At 38.9% G+C, this 12,720-nt stretch overlaps 1 protein-coding gene across 18 annotated transcripts in view; it reads right to left on the bottom strand.

Moving 5' to 3' along the window:
• LOC124299068 (uncharacterized) overlaps positions 1-12,720 on the bottom strand; it is a 101,620-nt gene that overhangs the window by 35,704 nt on the left and 53,196 nt on the right. For all 18 annotated transcript variants that reach the window (XR_006906937.1, XM_046751962.1, XM_046751972.1 and 15 more), the window contains one exon: positions 9,720-9,795. Coding sequence is in view for 17 of the 18 variants with exons in the window: in XM_046751962.1 (XP_046607918.1) it covers positions 9,720-9,795 (76 nt within the window). In the remaining variant the exon portion in view is untranslated. The remainder of the gene's footprint in view (positions 1-9,719; positions 9,796-12,720) is intronic.

Below are 12,720 nucleotides of genomic sequence, written 5' to 3'. Positions count from 1 at the left end.
AATGATAAATGGCGTATAGGTGAGAAAAATGTGAATAGTTTGATTTGAGGATACTACCCTGTGTCAAAGTTTCAAAAAATGAGGAACAGTGACCGTTTGACGCTAGGTCAAATCGCATGAAACTCTCGATCTACGTTCTTACACATTCCGACAAGTGAAATGGTTTCCGATTCCGAAAAATTGTCCATAATACTCAGTGCAAAAAAGTTTCCGCAGAATTTTGTCGTTTATTATTTAAGCGACACAGAATGACATCCTGTGGAATACCTCGGATGAAACGAATAAAAACTGCTTATAATAAGAAAAACACACTGTCGGTATTTCTGAGGGTTTAATTAATTCGTGGATTGTTAGACAAATACATGCACACGTATGGATGTGAACAGTTTGTTTCCTCGCGGGAGAGCTGTGAACAACTGAAACCTGTAGTCACCGAGCAGTTTGCTTAAGGGTGCGAGTGCGGATAGTGGGTAATATTCATCATCTGGAAATCTGATGCGCTCGTTCCGACTTCCAAAGCCACCGTTGCACCATCAGAACTGCCTTACTAGGTGTTGACCTCCCTGGAGAACGTTCCTATATCTCCGCTACTGCACCACATGAATAACAATACAAAGCACCAGCGTCCCGCAGAAAGCGCCACGGTGAAGCCTTTGTCTGTGCAGTTGCATTGGGATATGATGCCTTATGCAGAATTGGTCCTCACTCCGAAATAGCTGAATGTGTGTTTCTGTACTCCGTGTATCCGAGAATCCCAACGAATAGAGACGAGCGAAACAGTTATTACCTCTGTTGGCTCCATCGCGAAGATCAGTTTTCACGTATGTTTTGGAGAGAGGTTTTCAGATGTTGTCCAAATCCAATTCAGAACCAATAAATCTTGCAATATGTAAGTGGGTTGTGATAAATTTCAACGTTCCAATTAGATTGACCTACAACCCTCAGAATTTGTCACTCCGCATATTTACGGTACCATAAACGGACGTTACCCAAGTTAATCTCGTACTCTTTTGACGCATCTCGATATAACTGCACTTGGAAGTCTCACATGGTTTATTCGCAGTATCTGAAATGGATTTCAATTTCGGATACAAAGTGATCCTGGAATAAGTATCGGCATATGTGTCGATGAAGTTTCACCCCTGCTGTTCAGCGCTTGCGTAATAACAAGATTCGTCTCCCTCCGAGTTGGCTTTCGACTGTAGTACCTGGATCACCACATCCAGGCATCAGATTCTGGGTTCAAACACTTCGTACTCAAATAGTAATTGCAAACTGTTTGCACGCGATGAATGTCGTTGAACTCTACTCGAAAGATAAAGTTTGGTGGTAGATGGACACACAGCTGCGAGCATCGAGCACTAGAGTGAAACTAAGAAGTCGAATCATTATCATCGCACAAGATGATTCCTCCGAGGAACGTCGATGTTTCGCGTGAAAGGAAAACTGTAACAAGGCGCTCGTCTTTAGCTCATCCAAAAGCTTGTCTATGGCCAACAAACAGGCTTTTAGAGAACAGTACCTAGGGGGCCGTCAATTTTTAATCGGCTTTCCGCACTCGAAGGCTCATCGCCTTGAGCCACAAGGGTGGTGCACCCCTCGCAACGAAGGCTAGAAGTTAGGTTACAGTGAAGCTTCGTTTCCGCACGGTATATATTATCCACGTATATACACAGAAAAATATGTTATTCCGGAAGTTTCCAGCACGCAAGGCTCCGGAGGACGTAAATCACTTTATGTTTATTTAATTTCCGATTGGCTACGTGCCTTATAATCTCATAACGATCTTGGCCCGTGTCGAACGCGTCTAGTGCAACAATAAATTATTAGAAAAAGTCGAATCGCGAGCAATAACTGCAACGGGACGTTGAATGGGCGTGCAACGAGAATACAAAGGGAATCGAGGAACCTGGGATGTGTGGGTGAATCGTGCGCGAGTATCGAGGCGTGAATACGGACGCACAATTTGGTGCGCTCTACACTGGAATTGATTTGCATCCTCCGGCTTATTTGCCGGGTCACATCCCAGGGGTGGTTCAACCCGACCATCAATTGATGAACATGCAGTATTGAAATACAGCTTCGCGGTACCATTATATACCGCGATATTATACAAACTGTTGCCCGCGGTTTTACCGGCTAGGATGAACGTCGCACTATAAAATTCTCTGCATGGATCGCTAGGATCCATTATTATGTGACGTGAGCTCTCCGCGGTCCAAAGCTTCCGATCTGAATGGCGACTTTTCTGCTTTCCAAAAGCAGCTTTTACCCCAAGCACATGCTTATGTGAAACAAGTTCCTTGACGATCCACAGTTGCTCTTGCAATCGTTAGTTCCACCTACAATTTTCACCGATTCAATGGGAACTCGGCTTTCTATACGTGCAGAATACCAGACGCAGCTCTTTTCACCTTCGGAAACTGTTGCACTTGCGGCTACGGTTAATTACAAACGCTCGCTTGGTAATCCCTGGACTGCACTTTACGCTACGAAGCCCATAAAAACTGGACGACACTCGAGTATCCCTCTGGCTTTGAAGGACTTTGTGTTCACGAATACGTTTCCCAACGTTCATGCCAAAGGTTTACTCTAGTGATTCATTTTCGGATTTTCCGTTTTGATATCGGGCTGCATTCTTCATTGGTTCGATACTCGAATAGCAAGCTTCACCATGACCATTTTTCGGCTAACATTCAGTCTCATCAAGCCCGCAATTTACGTTATCGGATTGTAACGCAAGCCGTAAAGGTGGTTAGTTAAGGATTGAGGAATGGAAAATTGTGTACACTTCGCCCAAAACGGTTTTACGTGCCTTCAAGTCGCGTGCTGGTCCACAATCCGCGGTTGATAGATGCGGAGAGGAGAGCTGGGGCGCTTGTAAAATCTTTCATATCATCGTGTACGTGCTTGGGGGCGCGTGTTATTTTTCACCCGAGTACTGCTGACGCCGCTTCACCGTCTTGAAGATCATATAGATAAGAGAGCCCCCGCGGCTAAGAAAATAGAGAGCCGAAGTAGGCGGAATCTGCCACGAGCAGTGCTGACGTCAAATTATACGTCCGTCTACGTGTAACCTAACATGTATATATATATATCGCGGAGGCCCGATCGCGTCAGGGCGACGGCAGAATTCAGAGATGGTGTAAATTTGACAGAAACGCAAGAAGCGCTTGTACAACAGCCGGGTCAAAAGAGACGGAGGAACTAAGAGAGGGTGAATCAGACCGAGACGGAATCGGTGAGTGTAGGCGAAAGTCTCAACGAAGCTGGAAGCTGGGCTGAGGATCGAGGAATTAACGCCATATTGTTCAGCTCGTCGTTCGGAACGAGGAGTTCTTGAGAAAACTTAATTGCGAACGGGTTACAGTTTAGGCAAGTATAGAATCACCCCAGAGAACTGGCGGAAGACTATCTTGAAACTGGATTGTCGGGACACTCGGGACTCTTCCGACCATCTCGGATCCTTTTGGATTCTCTGGATATAATTGTTTCGGCAAATGTGTCTACTACCAAAAGACCACTGGCAGTGTGCCATTCGTAATGTTTAGGCATTTCGTCTATGCTAGTTATCGCAGACTGTCATGACAATGCTGTGTGCGTTCCAATGCACCGGTAACACTGCGACATAATGCAGTGATGAAAATCTGCTTCCGCATACGATATCGATAATTCTACAATCTTCATGTGAAATTCGGCGCTCCGATAATGAAGACATTTACGCTGGTGTCACTGATAATAAATTTCACTATCATGTTGTACAGCTACTAGCGTATTTGTGGTTGAAAATCACACAGTTATACAATTCGGGTACGTCTGGAAGCGAAATTGATTCACTTCGAAGCCGGTAGATCTCTTATTCATCGTATAAAAAGTGTTGCAGATGTTCATTTGATTCCAAACTTACGATAACTGTGCAACACAGATAAAAATTTTATTGTTAGTTACAAGTGGGATGAAAAACATGTAGAATAGGAAATTGGAGAACTAGCTGGTACTCAGGAATCAACAGTAAATCAGAGATTCAGACTGACCTTTTTTGGAAATGAACAAGCAGCAGGATACATCAAAATTTAATTGATTTTTCGATGCAGTGCGTAACAACTTGGGTTAAATATTTTAAGAGGACACTTTGGTGAAATTTTGTCCAAAAAACGATTTTCGTAATTCTTGACTGATTATAAAAAGTCGTATAAGGAAATCCTTCCACCAATTCCAGATCATCGTAGTATTTCCGTTAAAATAAATTTCAACCTTACGCGATTAAAATCACTATTCGCAGAACCGAGGATGGCAGGCAATGCTCCGACCGAAACGTGTCAACAAAGTATTCTTATTATTGGCAACTGACCGTTGCACCCAAGAATTCTCATCCTTCCTATCCCGCAACTGATTGCGAAGAGATCATTTTACGTTGAAGCGTGAATATCGGAGCTGAGGTGGACCGAGAGATCGGGTGGGAATGTAAATTACGAGAAGAGATGTTATTGAGTTCGTTAGATGCCTGGTGAGTCGCATTCGCCGAAGACATGGCTGAAAATTTCATTACCAGATTACTCGACTGCCTGCCTCCCCGGTTCTTGCGCTCGCGCACGCGGATGGTATATGGAAAAATCTGAGATAATTGTATCATAATTTAGGAGGACGTTGTCAGGCGTGCCCGAGACTCGGCGAAGAAGGTAAGGGAAGGGAATGGAAGGTAAGGGCGGAGCGCAGCTCCTCTTCCATGCCGTTCAACCCCATCCTCCCCTTTTCCGTTCGCCCCTTCCGCGCTGCGTCGCGTCGTTCCATTTCGCGTACACCAACTGCATTAGTCGAAGCCAGGAACGCTTCTAGAATTCGTAAAATAAGCCGGTTGCCGTTGGCAGCATGTAGAGAAGAAGGGAGAGATCCCGGGAACGACAACGTCCGCAACTTCCGCCGGCTCCGGATGAGCATCGAACCAGATCGGCGATAAGTGTGGATAGGCTGTCGATCGAAACTCTCTCTCTCTCTCTCTCTCTCTCTCTCTCTCTCTCTCTCTCTCTCTCTCTCTCTCTCTCTCTCTCTCTATGCTGACTTTGGTCTGCTATTCACAACCGAGGCATTTCGTTCTGTCGATACGTGCCTCGTTTCCTGCCAGATGCATCTCCACACCGATCGCTGCTGCAACGCGAATCACGCGAATGTCCGAATTTTAGCGCGTCAACTACGCGTCCTCATCTTCTCACTCACTGTCGGAGCGAAATTCTTTCGGCAGCGCTTACTCATTTATTAATGTAAATCCTAATCAGTTTTCCATCGATACACAGTTGTACGAAGATAGGTATTGAAAAAATTGGGTGAATTTTGCAGTGAGAATTATTGTATAAATATTTAAGAGTTATTTGAACAGTCATTTGTGATATTTAGTACATTTGTTTTGTCACTTTGGTTGAATATGACTCTCTACTACGCTTGGTGTAACTGCGGTTCCATCGAGTACATGGATATGGTTGAACGCATTGAATTCACGATCATGGTCTGCCGAATAAATGATTCAGTTATCGGAATTGAACATCGGTTGATTTATTTAGTGGTATCAGTGCGTAAATAGATGTTCGGTAAAACCAACTGACGATGAAATTTTATTACAGCGAGTAAATTCTCATTCGGTGGTGGTCTGTGGTCGTTGAATTAATTGGTTCAATAAATTTTTCAACTGCTCGTGAATGAGAAAATATTATTCTTATTCTTGCAACAACGATCCCATAAAAATAATAATAAGTTTATCATTTATGTTTAGTAACTGTTTCTATATATACATATATTGTTATTATAGGGATCCAAATATTTCTTAATTCTCAAGGTATGAGTTTAAAGGGTTTGTTGATTTTATTGAGATTGATTTTATCGCGCTGAAAACATCGTATTTATACAAAAATACTTTCACAAAGGTTGACGTTTCGTAAATTAATACCTTGGATTACGTACATAATATTATATATTCTCTATCTTCTATTTCACAACCTCAAACGTACCCTTCAACTGAAACTTATCTACATTTGTCAGTAAGATATTCACCATTTCAATTTAAAGGCAAAATATTTTGGAGACGGTAATTTAGAAAGGAAATTCAGTATTTCGGAAATCTCCAGCGAATTTTGTGATATTTCTTTCTTGTTTTTTTTTTTCAGTATTATTTATATTTCCCCATTCCGCAGAAACTATAGCGTTTCTATAAAATATTTCTCTGACTCTGACTTCGAAAATAACAAATTTCATGAAACTAAGCGGAAGTGCTTGCTTCAGTGCATAAAATAAATAGTAATAACGTTTCGCATGGTCATAATTTTTCAGCACAGAACCGCAGAAGCTCGAAATTTGTATCGCGAGTCAGTGATTAACATACATTATTTTATTTCACTGTCCGTATAATTTTTTGCGAACCTCCCGTTCATATCAGGACAGAACATGGTTTGCCATAAAAAAAAAAAAAAAACAGATTATTTTTCTCTCAAGTTACGTAATTATCACTGTACGGAGTAAAATGGAATTGTAAGAATATCGTGAAGATTATTGATATATTAATATTTCAATATCGCTGACTGATGAAGTAAAAAAATAAATCAATACCTCACTCTATCGCTACGTGTATCTTCGCCAGAGTTTTTGCAGCGACTGCTAAAAGACACGAGACCAAATTTGAATTCCCCATGAGTATTTCGAATAAGGCACGAACGTATAGGTATGTGGATTCCGGTTTTCTAAAAATCCCAATCTTTTCCCGGCTGGCCGTAATAACACAGTTTCTCGCCCTGCAGCGAGAGTTGCGAAATCGATTTGGTGGTAAAATTGGCGAGAAACGTGCCCATGTTCGCTGTAGAAGGTTGCCAATTAGAAGAAGGCACGTACCGAACGCGGAGAAATTCCAAGCTCCGGTGTGCTGTTTTGTTGTTATTGCTTTTTCGGTTTTTCGTTGTCGTCTGTTTGTGTTATTCTCATCCCCCTACGCCCGTCTCCTTTCCTCCTCAGTTTCCCGCAAGTATCAGCAGTCTTGTTATATGCTCAAGGACGCAGCTAATGCATTAGTGATCAGCCGTATACCGAAATACCCCCGTGTAACTGTGCGGACGAGAATCAATGGGGATAATAATCAGGAAGATTGAGAAGGGATTTGAACTTGGTGGACGTTAGAATTAGTCTCTGTATATACTCCGCCTAATTCTGACCTGATCCAGAGTCCGGACCCATAATCCCACCCGAATGAAAATTCAGATCTTTTCCTGCTCCCTGTCTCATTCTCTTTCTCTTTCTCTTACTCTCTGCTTCCATCCAGCCTGTATACCTCCTCTCCTTTTCATTAGTAGGCGGTACTGTAGTTGTCAGGAACTCGCACGAGAAAACTTATTGGTACCCGGATTACGCGAGTAGTACGTTATTAGTTGGGATTGGGGATTATGATCCAATCGCGCAATTACAGAAACGCGTGAGCTGAACCGCGGGACTCTGGGACCACCACTGACCCTCGTGAAGTAGAAAGTTCTATCTCTCCGAAGCTACGTTTTCTTTTATATTTTATTCTCGACTCAACTTTGCTCAACTCAACGAATGTTCACTTTTTTTTTACCCGTGAAGCGGGTCGGAATTGGTACATTACTCCCTCTTTACTATTATTTCTCATCTGCGGGAAATATGACCTTATATTTCCCGCAAATTCAAATTAGCGGGAAATATGCATAATATCATATTTCTCACCAATAAATTTTCTGTCTTTTCTAGTTTTCTCTCTTTCGTTTCCATTTTGAACTACATGCTCTCGGTATTAATTAGAAACTTTCGATAATATAATAACTTTAAGACTTATAGATAACACTCGCACGTTAAAGGAAAACACTTTCAAGTCAATAATCTGGCCAGAGTTGAGTTGGAAATAAAGTCTTATATGTAAGACAGGAATAAAAGTAATATACTATTATTCTATTCCATTTTTTTCATCATAACCACTGTATCTAATTTACGAGTGACGAGCATACACAATCAGGAATTTGTCGTTTTATCGTCTAAGAAAAAGTTGCAGTTGAGCACAAGATCCGAATCTGCATTCAAAGAGCCTCGCGGATAGTTAGCCTTGTGGTGAGTTTTGATTTTTTCTTAATTGTGAGAAAAGTCGTATTCAATGTCTACCGTTACAGATTATAACAATAGTCGAACTGCAACTTTAAATAGAAAATTTATCAGATACTGAGCATATTTTTTATCTAGTTTCACCTATCGCCGTGTGAAAAAATTACGACTCTAATGCAATCCAAGCCCGTGAAACATTAACAAATGTAATGTTTTATCTGTTCCATCTTGCTATTCGAATAATTCGATAACTAATTGGTCGATAAAATCCAAAATTCATCCTGTTTTTGGCTAGGAAAAGCCGCGTCGACTAAAACGAAAATCATCAAAATCCGCTTGGACTATCTCGAGACATAATTTTTTTAATTTTTTTTTTTTTGGGGGGGGGGGGAGGGGGGATCTTTTTATTCAAGTAACGCAAAAACTACTCTGGCAATCATATACAAAATCTAATCAGTGCAAAGTTAAGAATATTCCCGTCGATTGAGCTCAAAATCAACCAAATCCTTTCATTCGTTGTCGATATATGGTTGTACAAAAAATTGATCTGACACGCGCTAAGATACGCAGTATTCAGTTTAATGTATTCAAATTTCGGTAAATTTATTTTAATCTACGCAAATTGTAACACCGACAATGCCCTTTTGACGTGATGGAAATGAAGAATAATTTAAGTTGACTGCTTAAAATCTTCAATAACAGAGCTTTTACCATCGGAATTCCCTGAAAAATTTCTTTTTATGTTGTGCTTAACAGGGAATGTTTTTCCAATTGACTGAAATCTTACGAAATTTGTTTTCACGTCGGGAATCTTCGTTCAATTTTTATACCTGTTTTCACGTTTCTTTGACTGAACCATAAGTTTATTGCATCGTCACAGAATTTCCTTTTCATTTCTACCCTCCTACCGATGGTAGAAGAGTCAGGTGTTAAGGTACCGTAGTAGGGCGGAAAATTAAGAGCGTTTAAGGGGGAATTTACAGAGATTTTCGGAAATTCCTGGATATTTCAGTTCATTTTTTTCTCACGCAGGAAAAGTTAAAAAAATTTTAGAGGTTTCAAGTATGAATTTCTTAGATCGTTTAGAGTGAATTTGCCTCATTACTTCCTCATTTAAATGTATCAGGGTGATGCACAGAGAGCAATATTGATATAGTGTAAAACGGTGACAATTCATTGCGTGCAAGGTTTCTCACTTAATATTTGTAGCGTAGCGTACGGATTTTTTCGGCATAATGTACTTACAAATGCCCACAAATTATAACAGGATTTTTTAAATAGCTTGATTGTTGAAGACAATACATCGTTTTTAAGAATCTTGACGAGAAATTATTTAAATAAGGCTTTAACATCAATTTATTGTTGCACAAGCATTAAATTTTCGCAACAGTAACAAGAAAATATAGTAACAGTGATCGTAATGAGAAAGAATAGTAACGGTTTCTAGACTTTCCGGTAGCAGCTAGAAAACTAATTTTTATTTTGTACCTATAACTATATTTTTCGATCGTGGTAAAAAATGAAAATAGTTAAGGACTGAGCGGTAACCGGAACTAAAAATTTCTCTCGGTGTATAATGGTATATCACCTCTTCACACCAAGCTCCACGCATCCATTGGCCAACTAGTCCTTACCTGCAATGAAGAATCGCATTTTCCCCCTTGATAGTATAAGGTGGTACGTGGATATGGAGAAGCTTGACAGCGTCGGCTGTAACAAAGAAGTGAGAGGAAGTTTTAGAAAACAATAAATAAGAATTAGCCCGAAACAGAGCATCGTAGCTCATCGTTCACAACGATCATCGATTATTCATTTGATTAATAAACAGTTTGCAATTTAAGAATCAGATTTTCGTCGGCGTGTATATTTCACTATAAAAGAGATTGTGACGGTTTAAATAGCGCGCCTATTACCACCGGTTCATAAACTCTGCGAGAAGGCGCCGAAGAATCAACATCTAATCAATACTTCGTAATCCACATTTTAAATCTATTTATCGCACATTTAGATGTATCCAATTTTACAATCTATATTTTTTTTTTTTCATATTACAAAGTCTAGCTACATTTTTTCTAAAACTGTAAGTGAAATCGTAGCAATTTTAACAAGTTTATAACAGTTGAGAGTGAAAAGCAGTCGACGGAAACGAAATATATAATATAAATTGAAAATGTGGTTCAACGGCTTGACAAAATCCGTCTTGAAATATCTGCCTCCGTTTTCACGAAGAAACTACGAACCTGCTTCGACAACAATAAGGAAAAGTAGGTGTAAGCTAAGTAAAACAGAAAACTGGTAATGTTTAAATAAAAGACCAGTTGCGTAAAAATATTCAAATTAAATTTGAAAATTAACATTTATATACAGAAAAAGCATATTTTAATCTTGCCAAGGAATGAATAGATGAATGAATTATCCACAATAATTAATAATGACAATTTTGTTTCTACAAGTTTATACACCTGTGATTTATTCGCTTATAAAACACAAAAAAAATGTATACAGTTTACCTAAAAAGAAAGAAATTCACTCAAAATTGATAATAAAACTAAACTGACTGATTTTACATCTATGAGTATATGTCTGAAGAACGTTGTTTCCTGTTTGAGTCTTGTATCATAAATAATAAGTTTTCTCTTTTTTTTTGGGTCACAATCGTTACAATAAGCACCCAAAGTTTATTTATTATACACATATGTATATGTATGTATAATATCTGATCTTCAAAATCGAGGAAATGGAAATAGTACATAAAACTTCGTATAGTGGTTGACTTCTTTTTCAACTCCCTCATCTTCGCTCCCTCATTGCAATATGTGAACAAAACGATTTTAGGTTTCAAAAAGAAATCCAATCCATTTCATCCTGAATGGTGAAAAAAGAAATAGTTTTTTCGTATGTGCGAATAGAAGCATGTATTTCCACCACTTGTTTCAATGTATAATTTAAAGGACACATTGCCTTGAAAATCGGTTTACTGTACTTTTTTAGTTAAATAAGGCTTTGACATCAATTTATTGTTGCACAAGTATTGAATTATCGCAACAGTTACAAGAAAATATAGTAACAGTGATCGTAATGATAAAGAATAGTAACAGACACTAGACTTTCTGGTAACAGCTAGAAAACAAATTTTCATTCTCTACCTAGAACTATATTTTTCAATTTTGGTAAAAAATGAAAATAGTCAAGTACTGAGCGGTAACCGAAACTAAAAATTTCTCTCAGTGTAAATTCCAGTCACACGTGCTATAATTTTTTTCAGAAAAGACAATTTCGTGTGAATTCTAAATTTCTTAATCCTTCGATACAACAAATAGCAAATTGATTCCACTTCAATTTGAAATCCTCACAGATATTTTTCCAATAAAATTTCATATATAATATGCTGGTGAGACGAAAGCATCGTGTTTGCAGGACCATGAATCCCGATATCTGGGTACGGTAAACGGATCAGTCCAGCGGGCAGGCTGGCGAAGAACAGTTTTCTGTTTCATTCAAACCCCACAGCAGGTGTTATCTGTCCCTCGCGATGCCAGCCATGTATTATATATAGTGCAGGGGATGCTCGAGGTATAATCGCGAGCCTCGAAAGAGACGGAAAAATTCCGCAATAAGAGATACAGACACATTTCTAAGCTGCTGCGCGAAGATCGATAGGAAAATAGGACAGGACTGATTTATGCATGAGACACTTTGCTTACGGTGTCTGCGTTCGCGCGTGTGTGTGTGTGTGTGTGAGTTATTATGAGAAAGTAGAGTAATTGTGTCAAAACAGTGCAACGTACGTACGAAAATTAATAAAATCAATTCGAATCTATTCTAGGCTATCAGCATATTTCGACTGATATAATTTGGTGTAATTGTTCTGAAATTGTGGAAAATTGGAATTTTTTAGTTTGAGTCTGAACGGATGGGAAATTATTATTGTAAGGTAGTCCTTCGCCGAAATCGACTGTCGAAAAATATTATCTATGAATATGTAGAAATTGAGATATAACTTTGTACATTATTTGAGAAATTTCAAATTTGATTGTCAAATAAATGAGAAGAAAACGCAGCTTATCGTTTGGAAATTAAATTTCTGTCATCTATTTCTTTTTTTTTTCGAAGAAATTGAAAACGTTTGAAGCAATTTGACCTTGGAGCTTTATTACTTATTGTTTCAAGAACATTTTGAAATTTTTTCATTGAAATTATCAACAAAACAGCGGCATGGTGTATATAATTAGCTGATTGCTTCGAATTCGTGACCTTTTGCGGTAGCGTTTCTCCTGTCTTCACTGTCTAACTTGTAACAGGTGGAAAAAAATTTTCGAGTTAAAAACACCTTTTCGGATTCAAGCTCGTAACCCAAATATTAAAAACAATTTTTTTTTCAAATATATACTATTATAAACAAAAAAAAATGTATCCTACCTACGAGCTCGATTCGATAAAGAAGTTTTAAAGATTGTGTCAAAATTTCAAGTCGATCGGATAAAAAGTGACGTAGTTATCTGCGCCACGGGATTGAAAACGTGGTCGTTCGCTACTTATATGCGCCATGCTGCCAGTTTGTGATGAATTTCAATGAAAAAAAATTCTAAAATGGTCTGAAAACTATAAATAATAAAGCCCTCAAATTGAAATTGC

Source organism: Neodiprion virginianus, chromosome 2 (genome assembly GCF_021901495.1).
Source record: "Neodiprion virginianus isolate iyNeoVirg1 chromosome 2, iyNeoVirg1.1, whole genome shotgun sequence".
NCBI classification, from domain to species: domain Eukaryota; kingdom Metazoa; phylum Arthropoda; class Insecta; order Hymenoptera; family Diprionidae; genus Neodiprion; species Neodiprion virginianus.
This window is presented reverse-complemented; position numbering and strand designations above follow the sequence as displayed.